We start from the raw sequence: 12,161 nt of genomic DNA, 5'->3' as shown, positions 1-12,161 counted from the left end.
CGGGAGCGCGGGGGGCTGTGAAGCCCTTTGCTGGGGGGCTCGTGGGGGTGAGCCGCTGGGATGCTCTTGCCCATCGTGCTTCAGTCCTACCTGCGCTGGTTGCGCTTGCTGCTGAGCAGCTCGTTTTATCCAGGCTGGCTTAGCCGGGGCAAAGGCCTGGCCCCGGGGACGGCTGGGTCGGCCACGCGTGCCGTTCCCTCCTTCCGCCCATCTCTCCGCTGGAGTTAAGGCCAGGCAAGAGCGAAAGGCAGCGTGAGATCCACCTGCCCAGGAAAGCGGGATCGCTCGCCGCGGCGAGGTCCCGTCCCGCTGGAGGCGAGCGAGGGGGGAGCCGGCGCCAAGCAGCTGCGCGCAGCAAGAAACACCCGATGAGACAAGGGAAAATAAAAAGCGCTATGGAAACCCAGTTTGGTTTTTCTGGAGTTGGTGATGCTTGAAAATCCCAACGGCTTCCTGGGCCCCTTGAATGCGTATTGCTTACGTTGATTAATTTTTCCACCTGCCCAAAGGTATTCCCTTTATGGGGGCTGGGGTGGGGGGAGAAGATGGGATTATTCCTTGGCCTGCGGGTGAAGAGCCAGCATCTCTTTCATGTTGTCTTCCTGCAGCCGTTTTGCAGACAGTACTATCCTTCAGGTTTCCCCAAGCTGCTGCTCCAAGGATTATGTGCTCTCTTGAAAACGTCTTTGTTTTCTGATGTTTGCTATTGTAATTTATGTATGATGCTGCTGCTTGTTGAAAAACAAGGTCTTTATCTCCGTGGGAATTACACCTGCATAAGTACAGCCGTATCAACGGATACGTGCGCGAGGCACTCCATGATAAAAGCCGACTTCTGTGCTGCGGTAGTGAGACAAAAGTTTACTCTACTTTAGCTACCAGCTAGAGCAAAGATCTCCTCTGCTCTGCACCTTGTAGCGCACAAATCCCCTGATCTTTACATGCTCTTTGAAAGCCGACTGGTTGTTTTATGGCCTCGCGGCCGTTAAATTTTCTTACTGGTTATTTCTTTCTCTCTCCCCTGAGATCATAGATCCTGTTATTTCTGCTCTTGGAATATCTTTTTGGTTCCTGCTTGATTTTTTTTTTTTTTTTTTTTTTTGCGTGTGCAAAATACGTATTTCCTAGCTTGATGACCTGCTGGCATGCTGCAAAAGATCTCGGTTGGTAGTGTCTTTGGAGGGAGCTGAGACTATGCTTCCCGTAATGCTGGAAGGGGTGAAAGGAGTTTCTGTAGGTGGCTGGCTGGCAGCCGTGTTCTTGTAGAAATGACTATTTTTAATGCAGCTGGGATTTTACTGTGCTGTCATTGATGTATTAGAGCACGTAGGCCTCCTTTATTATTTTAAATCTAATAATTAAAAATAACATGGAGATTGTCTCTGCTTTGGATACTGGTTGTTTTGATGTGGTGGCGGCAAGCCAGGCTATCGAGGCTCCGCGGTGGCAGGGGGGGACGGCTTTTCCAAGGCGCTCTGCTCTTATTTTCACACTTAAATCAGCTTTCTTCCAAAGCGCTCGTCACCCCAGGGCTCCTGCCGCGTCGCTGGTAGGCCTAGCTCCCAGAGCTCGGCACCCTGCACCACGGGGGCACCCGTGGGTGCCGAGCGCGTCCGACCCCCGGCGCTCGTCCCTGGCAGGGGACCCTGCCGCCCTGCGTGTGTTGGGAAGGCGCTGGCGTGGGCCAGCTTGCTTTGTGCTGTGTTTGCAGCTCTGACACAGAGCTGGGCAGCGTTGGTGTGTTTTTTTTTTTTTTTTTTATTTTCTTTTAGGCAGGGAAGATGGTGCCTCCATAGTTGCTTATTAGAGGAGGAGCACAGATGTCCGTCCATCAGCAGCCGGAGTGAGCCCTTCGGAGGTGTTAGAGATGCACGGGAGGGAGAGACCAGAAGAACAGGAAAGAAAATAGCTAAGACTGGGCAGCCGCGGCGAGCCCGTGGGTGTAGAGAGCGCTTGGCGGATGGTTTTCCCTCCCGGCGTCTGCACCAGTTGAGGGACAGAGAGCGTTTTCCGGAGCGCTGTCTCCCCCTCCGCTCTCAGCTTCCTCGCCTTGGGCTCCGGCCAGAGCCCCTGCACCCCCTGACACCAAAACCGCAGCATGCGAGCCGGCCGGCGTTGCCCCGGGGAGGAGCCGGCGTGTCGGAGGGTGCCTGCGCGGCGGGTGCTGCGGGAGGATCCGGGTCCTGGAGGTTTTTCCTCCTCCCTCCCTCCGTGACAGCTCAGCCGGGGTTATTTCTCACTCAAGGGGGGAATGACAGGCTGGGTGGCCACGGCTTGGTGCATCTGGAGCCTTGTGTGTGCTCCTAGCCTAGAAATTGCTAGCTGTATCTGTGAAAAGCCTTACAGCAAATGCAATTCTTCTTAAACTGATGTGTTGTGGGTTTGCAGAGAGATGGGTTTTTTTTTTTCCTCCCTCTTTCAGTAGCCTGCTTTTAGCTAGTGATGTTACAAAAGGCATTTAAGTCCAGAACGTTCATTCTTGGTATTGATTTTGCTTCCTGCTTGAATCTCACTTTATTGCCCTTGGTAGTCTCAGTATCTGAGAAGAGAAGAGGGAGGGCTGGATTGACTCTTCTAAGAGTTTTATGTTATTGACAGAGAGATGTTGGACATAGGGATTGAGGGAGAAATTCTCGCAGTATTGCTGTTCAGAAACACCTCTGTTCCTTGTTGCAGTCTGTAATGTAGCCATGATGGTCTGAGGAGATGCTAGAGGCAAGGTTTGGAGGAATACCTTTAATTAGACATGCTGATCTCCTCGGAAAACCACAGACCTCCTTGTGTGCCCAGAAGCTTCTGTCCCCCACCTTTTCTATCGGAGTATCTAATCAAGAAACATTAAGCCTCCTGACAGAACTTGCCCCTTTGTTCTTTTTACTTGATATTGGGAAGTTAAGATGCAAGGAGACATTTTGGAAGAGCCAGGCCCATTGGGACCAGAGATGACCAGCTGCACCTTTGGCAAAGCTCCTCTTCAGAGGAGCTTGTGTCTCAGCTGGGTGAGCTTCCTGGACAACCCAGCAACTCTTTTTGGTTCCTGAACAGGAACTCTGTTTTTTTCCCTCCCTATTTTGGACTGAGGGGAAGGAGCGCTTCTTTGTATTTTGGCCCAAGTGTCCCTACCTGCATATGCCCTACCCCTACTTCCATGGTGACTGTAGCTGCAGAAATGTGATGTTGCTAGGTTGTGTTAAAAAGTTTGCTCTTGCGTTTTGCGAGCACCTCCTGTTATCTCGGTGGTGGAGGGGAAGAGGGGAGGCCAGCCTCCGTGGGGTGGGCTTTTCTAGGCTCTTAACTCCAGGGGTCTTTTTGTAGTGCCTTGGAGCTGTGTTCCCACTGCCTTAGGTGGCCAACTGGCTAGTTCCTGCTGCAAGAAGCTCATTCCCTGAGTGGGTAAGAAGGTGGCTAAGAGTAGCAGAATAACATCAACTGAGGCAACTGCAGCCTGATTACCAGGGAAGACCTTTCGTATGGCTGTCTAGACAGTTTTCAAGGCAAACGGCGGGAGCCCCGTTGCCTTCGCCCCAGCAGGAGTTGGCGGGACTCTCTTGCCTCCATGCTTGCTCCTGTTCAGTGATGTGTTGGACGCTTTATTTTGGACTGGATTAATCTCCAGGCCCCTCCGGGATTCCTGTGCCCCCTGCCCTGCCCTGCTCCCAGCCTGCGTAGCTTGTACGAGGAGCCCAGCTTTAAACTCTGGCGACCTGAACGTGCGCTGTCATGTCTTGGTGCAAGACCGTGTTTGGTCTCCGATAAGGATTTAGCGCTGCTGCCCACCGCCAGCGCGGGGGAGGCGAGCCGCCGGGCCCGCCGCTTCGCCCGCGATGGCGGCTTTGCAGAGGACGAGGTATTGCAACCGAGCAGATGAAATAAATGCCTCTTTAAATATTTACTTTAACATTATAAAGTAGCTTTGTGTTTACCCACTCTGCGGCTGTGCGCGCTGTGTGAAGAGCTTAGCAGAGAGCTCTCCAGCTTCCCCTGGAACGGCTCCCCGAGGCCCTCGCCGCGCGCGCTCGGCTCCGCGAGCGGATTGGCGGCGCCGCTGGTGGGTGACTCGCTCAGATTACCTAATTGCTTGCAAGCCATTTAAGGGGACCTGCTTAAGAAATGAATTCCCAATCTTAGGCTACGTAGATCCCGATTTGAATGCTTTGATGGCCGCGGAGCGGGGATGGATGCCGGCAAACCCATCTGTCTGAAGCAAGAGGTAATTAAGGTGCCCCGGATGTTTGGGTGACCAAGACGCCAGCGCTCGGCCGCACGCCGACAGCGACGGGCGCGTTTGCGTTGAGGTTGTCCCCTTTCTGGGCGGGATTTCCCCCTAGCGACGGGTCGGAGATGGCGTCGGTCGAGCCAGCGGGCGCCGCGTGCGGGGAGAGACGTCGCCGGCTTCGCGGTCGCCCTTCCCTCCGCCGAGGAGGCGGCAGGCTTCGAGCCGCCCTCGCGAGGGGCAAAACTCGGGGTTCAGGCGGCCGCCGGAAGCGAGCGAGGAGGCGTCGGGCCAGGCGGCCGGCCGGCCCCGCTTCCGCCCCGCCACGCTGCCCCGAGGACGAGGTGGGCCGCGAGCAGGGCAGGGGTCCGCCGTTGGCGCCGGTACCCGGAAGGTGCTCGGGGCCGGGTCGGGGACTCGGTTTGGGGCAGGCTACCTCCGGCATCCGGCTTTGGCCACGCGTCGTCCGCGCCGGGGCCACGTTTTCCCCGGCGGGCGTGGGGAGCGGGTGCCGCGGGGCGCCCGGCGCTGGACGGGGCCGTGTTTAATGTTGGGCCGTGGCGGCGGCTACTCTGTTGTTTACCCGCCCTGGCACCGAAGGGAGGCTCTGCCTTTGAGACGCCGCTCCTGCGCTCGCCGCGCCGGGCGCTGCGGCTCCCGATTAAAACTCTTCCATTGCTGCTTGAAAGGAAAATGTGCCACGAGGCAGGTTTGCTTTGCAGGATTAAAAGCAAATAAATATTTATGCGATATGCAAAGCAGGCTCGATAAGATATGCATATCACTGAGAATTTGAAGCGGTTTAGTTTTGGGTGCAAGATTAAGGGGTGTGCGTGTCGGTACATTATATAGTTTTAAAGAGATGGTTTTTTTCCTCCTTCTGCACAAAAATAGAAATGGAAGGGGGGGAAAAAAAAGGTTTTTGCTTCTCGAACCGCTCTGGTCTTGGGTTTCCTGATCTCCATACTTCCCCATATCTTTAACTGCAGGGATGGAAAAAAAGCCAGGGAGAGAGGGCAGTGCGGGCTGCGTTTCGTATGCAAATACGATGCTGGCCCAGTTCCTAATATTCAGTATGTTTACGCGTAAATGCAAACAACTGTTGACTTAGCTTCAACAGATAATGTGTTTCATAACACAATGGAAATCAGAATTAATCTGGAGCCTAGCGCGGGGTACGTGCGTCTCCGCAGGACCTGCGGCTCGGATCGAGGCCCCCCCGTGCCGCTCTCCTCGCCCTGCGGCATCCTGGCTGGCGGCGCCCGATGCCGCCAGCCCGGCCGGGCACCCCTTTTCCCCGCGCGCGGGGCCATCTGGGCTCGGCCGTGGAGGGGCTGCTGCGGCGTTGCTCAGGGCCGAGCCGCGTGGCGCGGGGAGCCGTCGGCTCCTCGGCCCGTGCACCGTCACCGGCCTTGCCCCGGCGGCCCCGAGCCCGTTGTCTCTGCGGCCCTGTGCTGGTGCATTTAATAGCCGAGATGAATTCATTAACGCGGAAGAGCGAGAGAAGTGAACCGTCTGGGAAGTGTGAGTGTGGGCAAGCTGCTTCTCTTCCCCCGGCTCCAACGTCCCTCTCCCCGTTGTGCTTTTTATCTGGACGGGGCTCGTGGCAGGCTCTGCCTCAAATTCCCCCTGGACCCTTTGTCCAGAGGCCTTCAAGTTCAAGAGGCTCTCGCTGATCGCTTCAGCAGGCTTTAAGTTGATGGGAAGACTGAGTCGGGCTTGCACGCAGGTCCGCGCGGTGTCTGCAGGGGCAGGAGGTCTGCCACCTTCAGCAGGTCAGCGTGGAGGTCGGAGGGACTCCATGGGGTTCTCCACCTGGGAGAGCGGGGGGCGAGCAGAGAAGCTGCCCGCCCTGAGTGGCCGCGAGGTGCCTGCCGGTGGGAGGTCGCACGGCACGCGACGACGGTGGCCCAGCCCGTGCCTAGGGGTTGTGCTCGCCCTGGCGGTGGTAAGCAGCTCTCCAGGGTTTCTCTGTGCCCAGGCTGCCTGTTCACCTGAGGGACAGCCAGCTGGCACTGTTTGCGCAGGATGGGGAAGCATGGAGGCTTCACGCTAGGGTTAAACAGCCAGTAAAGGAGGGGACTTTTCCCTATTAAAGGAGCTGTTCGTATGATCTGGTGTGCGAAGGTATCGGCGACATTTAGAGAAGAGGGGAAGAGAAATTTTGGCCCAGGCCATCACTTTATAGCCTCAGCATCACTGTGTCCTGTGGGGCCAGGAGAGAAGAGGCAGCAATCATTAGGTCACCTGGTCTTGGTGACTTTGAGCAGAAGCGTCTGGGAGAGGCCCAGCTTGCTGCCTCCATCCACGGGCCTGGGGCAGCCCTCACAGTGATACCCACAGGTCTGCCCAGACATGAGCATGGACTACAAGCCTTTGAGTCATGGCTTAAGTCTCCAGCTATCAAAGCAGCCTGCTGGAGCCTCCACCCTGAGATCCTTTTCCTCCCCATCCTCCACCCTGTCTCCTCTCATGGAGCGTCTCTTGCTTTCTGCTCTTTGATGCCCAGCATTGCCTGCACAAGAGCACGTCTGGACTGGCCAGCAAGCGGGGGGCTGTGGGGGCTCTTTCCTATGCCAGCAGGGAAAGATCAAGTCATCTTAGCACCCTGTACCCAGCTTGCTGGGAGAGGACCTTGCTGGGATGTTGAGGCTCAAGACCCTTCCCGAGCTGGAGCAGCAACACCTGTAATGAAATCAGGGTGCTTCCAGGAGACACTTCAGTTTGGGGGGATTCTTTGCTATATAGTTTGTTTTTTTTTGTTTTGTTTTCAAATCAGCTGTGATAAATGTTTGCATGTGAAATAAAATCCCAGCTTTGCAGTCCCCGGCGGTGAGCTGGAGGGGTGGGCGCAGCACGGTTGCGGGCAGTTCAGCCCAGGAGCTCCTGCTGCAGACAGGCAGACTGTGACTGTGCTGGTTTACGTTCAGTTCGAGCTTGTAAGGTTTTTCCATGTAGCCCCAAGGAGGAAAGCCATTGGCTTGGAATCAATAATTTGGAAATTAAGTTTATGTAATCACTGTCTCTGGGTGTGTGTTTGTCCTCATCTGTCTGCCTGTCTGTCCCTAGTAATTTTTAGCCTACTGGCCAGCTTCCACCAAACAAGGCAGAGGTGTAGCACAGCTCAAGGTATTCGGTGTATGGAAGGGTCATGACAAAGTGTGGCAGTGTAAAGAAGCCAAGACCCTGTTAATGGAGGGGAGAGGGAGTTGCGACATGAACTTAAGCCGTATAAGACACCAGAGAATCCCCACAAGAGAGCTGTTGTGACTGTCTTGTCTGTGGGGAATTCTCAGCTGGAGGTATGTGTCTCTATTAGATGCTGGAGAGCCCAGCTGTGGGCCAGCGATCCCCCGGAAAGCAGGTGTCCTTAGCGTGAGTGGTCATGGAGCTGCTCTTCCTCAGGTGAAAATGTGTCTCGGCAGGGTCTGGTGTTGGAGCCTCATAGTGATGCCAGGGTTTGGAGAACCGGCACCTTTCTCAGCCAGTCCCAAAGGCTCCCGAGCAGGCCGTGGTGTGTAATTTTAACGAAGAAGATAATTTCTCAGTGTGGTGGGTGGGGGCAGAGCTGCACCTCAGGCTGTTTCTGTCTGGCAGCTAGTGGTGATGCAGAGCCCTGATAAAGCCTCGATAATGGCTCGAGTTTGCATGAGAAACAGCAGATTAGGGGCTGGTGCCACATTCAGACATTGCCTGGGACTAGGGAGAAGGAAATGGTGATCCTGGCCTGCCAGGGCGTGTTGCAGGAGCCCAACCGAGGACTTGTCTGCAGCAGGCAATCGCTTGGAGCCTGCCTTGTTGCTCCTGGCTGAGGTGGCTCTGCCTCTGGGAGGAGCTCCCAGTGCAGGTGGGCTGCTGGAGTGAGGTGCTGAATTGTGGGCTGCGTTGCTCTTAGTCCCTTACAGAGTGATGCTGTGCTTTGTAAGGGAAGGGAGGCTGTGTGTGCTGGTCCAGGCTACCCGCGGATGTTCTCTAAATGTCTCTAGTGTCTGCTGGGCTCCGGGCAGGATCAGGGCTCTGGCTCATTGCAGGGGCCAGGGCTATCTTGGGAAGGGGCACTGTGCTGGACCCTTCCTCTCCGAGTCTGGCTGGCTGTGTGGGATTCCCATTTCTGAAGGAGTGTTGAGGCCGCACGTGACAATGTGCGGAGCTGCACGCTCAGCGTTTGCTGTGCTCTTGTGAAGCTCGCACGTGAAAGCTGTTAACGCCTTTCAGCCCATGCGTTTGCTGCTGGGGGATGTTCTGCAAGTGCAAAGCACGGAGAAGTGGACATGTAACTGGTGGATGTTCTCCAAATGAAACTCTCTGCTTTGAAAACCTCTCTGCTTCCTTTTGGGAGGGTATCAGCAACCTTCCTTAAATCAGGATGCAGCAAAGCGTTGGCTGCCTAGTGGTGGTGGCGTCATGGTTCCAAAGCTTGTCTGTTCTTTCTGATTATATAAGTTGGGCTGTAAGAAAGGTCGTTGCATCTCTTCTCTAATTAGGAAGTTTACTGGCCGGAGTAACCAGAACAAGCGTGGCAGCGACATGGTGGGGCTCTCAGTTGGCTGAATTAGCTATTCTTAATGCTTTCTCTCTGTCCGTTGTAGTGCTAAGGCGTTCCAGACATGGACCAGGACCCCATTGTGCTGGACACGGTAGAAGCATGGAACAAGAAGACGCTCCCAGTGCCGCTCAGTTCGCAGCCTAAATACAAGGCAAGTGCGAGGGCTGGAGTGATCTGCGTAACGGGGGCAGTGCAGCCAGTGTTGTGGGTTCCCGAGCATCCTGGAAAGGGAAGGAAGCTTGTTGCTGAAAGGAGAAGAGAGCTGGCTCTCTGAAAGGTTACGGGGGAGCTCTTCACAGGCTGGGACAAAACCCTGTGTGTTGGTCTGCCACTGCGTCTCAGGCCTTAGCTTTGCTGCCTCTTTGCAGCCTCTCGCGTTAGGCATGCGGTGCCAGCTCTTGCCCCGCGGATATTCCAGCGCAGCCTCCCCGGAGCCCTGAGCTGACTGCTAATGACTCGCCAATAGTGCGGCAGCATCCCATGCACTGAAAAGGCAAGAGAGGTCGGCACTGCAGGGCCGTTCCCTGACCCCGGCTGGGTGCCGGGAATCCCGGCCTGCGTGGGGTCTGCACTCGTCTTTCTAGCCCCTCCTCTTAAATAAGATGGGGAAAGAAACCCAGCAGGATTTAGGAGCTCAGGGCAATCGAATGCTGCCATGTTCAGCTGATAACTCTTCTCCTCTACTAGCTGATGTAGGTGGCCAGTCCCCGGCAGCTCTCAAAGAGCACAGACAGCGGTGCCAACCTCCGCAAGAGGAGTAGAAATCTAGCTAATCACTCTGGGATCTGTGCTACAGCATCTCCTAGATTAATAACAAGGCCCTGTGGCTCAGGCTTTCAAGGTGCTGGAGGCTTTAGAGGTGCAACCGTTGCTGCTCTGTCGCATCTGGTTTGAAGCAGCGGGAAAGTGCTTTGCTTTTATGTGTGTCCCGTGTGGTGCTGGTTATGCTGGCGGCCATGCATGGGGACTGTGGAGCCTCTGAGCTTTCTTTAATCCCTTTGGAAAGCTTTTTTTATTGAGCTTGTTTGTGTGGAGTAGAATGAGGCACCGGGTTACCAAATAGCATGCCCTCTAACACAGGGAAGGCTTGATACTGAAACAACAGTAACCAGAGAACTGAAATATTAGAGATAAAATTAAAATATAATGAGATTAGGTAGTGGCTTTTCTATCAGAGACCTCCTTATGCAGAGATAATTACCTGGGAAGAGCAGAAAGCACGTTATTAGCAGCGACGGCAGTGCAGCACCTCAGCGGTGGGCTGGGAGGTACGGTGCCAGTCTGAGCCGCTGCTTGGGTGTGGGAGTGCTGGTAGCTGTCCTTGCCGGGGGCACGTGGGTTAGTGACTCTCAGCATCCAGGAAAGGCACGTGCCACGTCCGGTCTGTCCATGCGCTGTCTTCAGGGATGAGTCATGGCTGATGATAGTTAGAAACCTCCCTGTGCAATTGGTTGGCATGCATCTGATACCTGCCTTCTCCAAGCCCGGGGCTTTCCCCTCCCTGCTTCTGGCTGCGCTCCCACCCTTTCCTCAGCCTGGGTGCCCCGAGCCTCATCCGATGAGCTCTTTGGGTGCTTTGAGGATCGGGCGTTGAGCTGGCAATGGCTGGGCTCGCGTCTCCGTCAGGCTTCACCAGGTGCTCAGGAAGGGCTCTGCCCACAGCCAGGGTCCCATGGAGGGAGGCTTTCCTTGAGATGCTGCGTAGTCGTGGTGCGTTGCTGGCAGATCCTGTGGATGGGTGGATGAACGGTGGGGATGGGGAGGGCGATACCCCTGCGTGAGGACCAAGACCAGCCTGTGCCACAGACAGCGTGTGCCGCCCTGCAGGTGCTGCTGCCTCCATAGAAGGATGCTGGCACGTGCAATAGCCTTCTGGGGAGGGTGAAGGGGGAACAAAGCCCACTTCTAAGTGGGTAAGAGATAGGACCTCATCCTCCTGTCCATGCTTAAATGCAGTTTTGATTGGCATCTGTCCATAAACAGCAGTTCTGCAAAAGAAGAGAGGTCAGCATTGAACCTTGGAGAACTAAGACAAAGTGATGGCAGGAGGATATTTAGGATGTAGTGCCCAGCCAAACCTAATGTAGTGCTGCAGAGGGAGAAAGATGCTGGCAAAGTGAGATCACCAAGGGAAGGTGGAAGAAAAAGGGCTTGGTGAGATGTACAGTCGGAGAGAGATACATCAGGGCCACCACTTCAGAGCAAAGGACCTTGCGCCGCCCTCGTGGCAGCATCAAGCAGCCCCTGCGAGAGGGGGATGGAGAGGGGGACAGCTTCAGATATTTCCCTGTGTGCATGCAACTGTTCCCTGCGTTGTCACACTTCCCTGACTGTTTACTGGTCTCATCCAAGTTGTATACGTCTCCTTCTTAATGCAATGCAAAGAGAGACCTTCCTCCTTCACCCTTGCAAACAGCTGCCTTTGGAAAGGAGCGTCACTGGAGCAGGGTGCTGAGCTGCTTGTAGAGGCGATGCACAGACAGCAGAAGGGCAGGAACAGAGCCAGGGTCTCGGTGTTACTTTTCTTTTCCTTTCCATAGCAGAGCTGTATTTGTTTTAGCTGGCGAAGGAATTCTTCCTTTCGGCACACCTGTTCCCCGCGGCGGGCTCCCTAAAGCCAGCCGCCACGCTTGCTTGCGCTCCGGCATTGTTCAGCTGGAGTCATTTGCAGAAGCAGGCCTGGGGATTTTCTCTACTGGGAGCTTTCTAAAAAGCACCGTGCCATCTGGTGCCTTTAGAAAGGCGCCGGCTTGATCCTCGGCAGTGTCTTTACAAGGCAAGAGTGACTCGGTGAGACCCGGAGGGAGGGCAGCCCGGCAGTTCCTGCATGAGCCGAGAAGTGGCTCCCTGGTCCCCCCGCCACATCCCGAAAGCAGGTCGAGCGGGAGGGATGGAGACGAGAGGCAAGGGGCTGGCTCCCTCTCTGCCTGCGAAGGCAGAGACACCGAGGCAGGGGGTGACCCTGCTGCCCGCACGGTCGCCCGCTCTTGCTTTCCCGGGCAGCCTGGTGGGGACAGCGAGCGGGACAGCCGTGTGCCTTGACAGCGATGTCTGCATCGCAGTTTTCCCCTTCAGAAACTCCTGCCAGAAACCCAGCGGAGGGCAAAGGGCTTTAGTCTCTTCTTGGCGATAGCTCCACGGAGCCGTTTTCGGCAGCGGCGCCCTGCTGCCACTCACCTGGAGCGGACCCTGCTCGGCTCGGCCGAGCCCTTGCAAATTCAATCCGTCCCAGCCTGGCTAGGGATGCTTGAGCAGTAAGGCTGTAGGCAAGTCCTGCGTTTGTTCATCCGTTACGTTCACCTATTACTTTAAACTTTCCTGCTGTGTGTGCTTCTTCATATGTTTGCGGTCTGGGGGATTTGTTGTTGTTCTTCTAGAAAATTGCACAAGGCAAGATTGGGA

The 12,161-nt window shown here is 55.5% G+C and overlaps 1 protein-coding gene across 7 annotated transcripts in view; it reads left to right on the top strand.

Moving 5' to 3' along the window:
- Window positions 1–12,161, top strand: part of GTF2IRD1 (GTF2I repeat domain containing 1) — a 103,548-nt gene that overhangs the window by 10,792 nt on the left and 80,595 nt on the right. For 5 of the 7 annotated variants that reach the window (XM_068910340.1, XM_068910339.1, XM_068910336.1 and 2 more), the window contains exon 2: window positions 8,803–8,910. The exons of the other annotated variants lie outside the window; for them this stretch is intronic. In XM_068910340.1, the coding sequence (XP_068766441.1) occupies window positions 8,821–8,910 (90 nt within the window). In that variant the 5' untranslated portion in view covers window positions 8,803–8,820. The remainder of the gene's footprint in view (window positions 1–8,802; window positions 8,911–12,161) is intronic. 7 annotated transcript variants of the gene reach the window in all.

This window comes from Struthio camelus, chromosome 16, assembly GCF_040807025.1.
Source record: "Struthio camelus isolate bStrCam1 chromosome 16, bStrCam1.hap1, whole genome shotgun sequence".
Lineage (NCBI taxonomy): Eukaryota > Metazoa > Chordata > Aves > Struthioniformes > Struthionidae > Struthio > Struthio camelus.
This window is presented reverse-complemented; position numbering and strand designations above follow the sequence as displayed.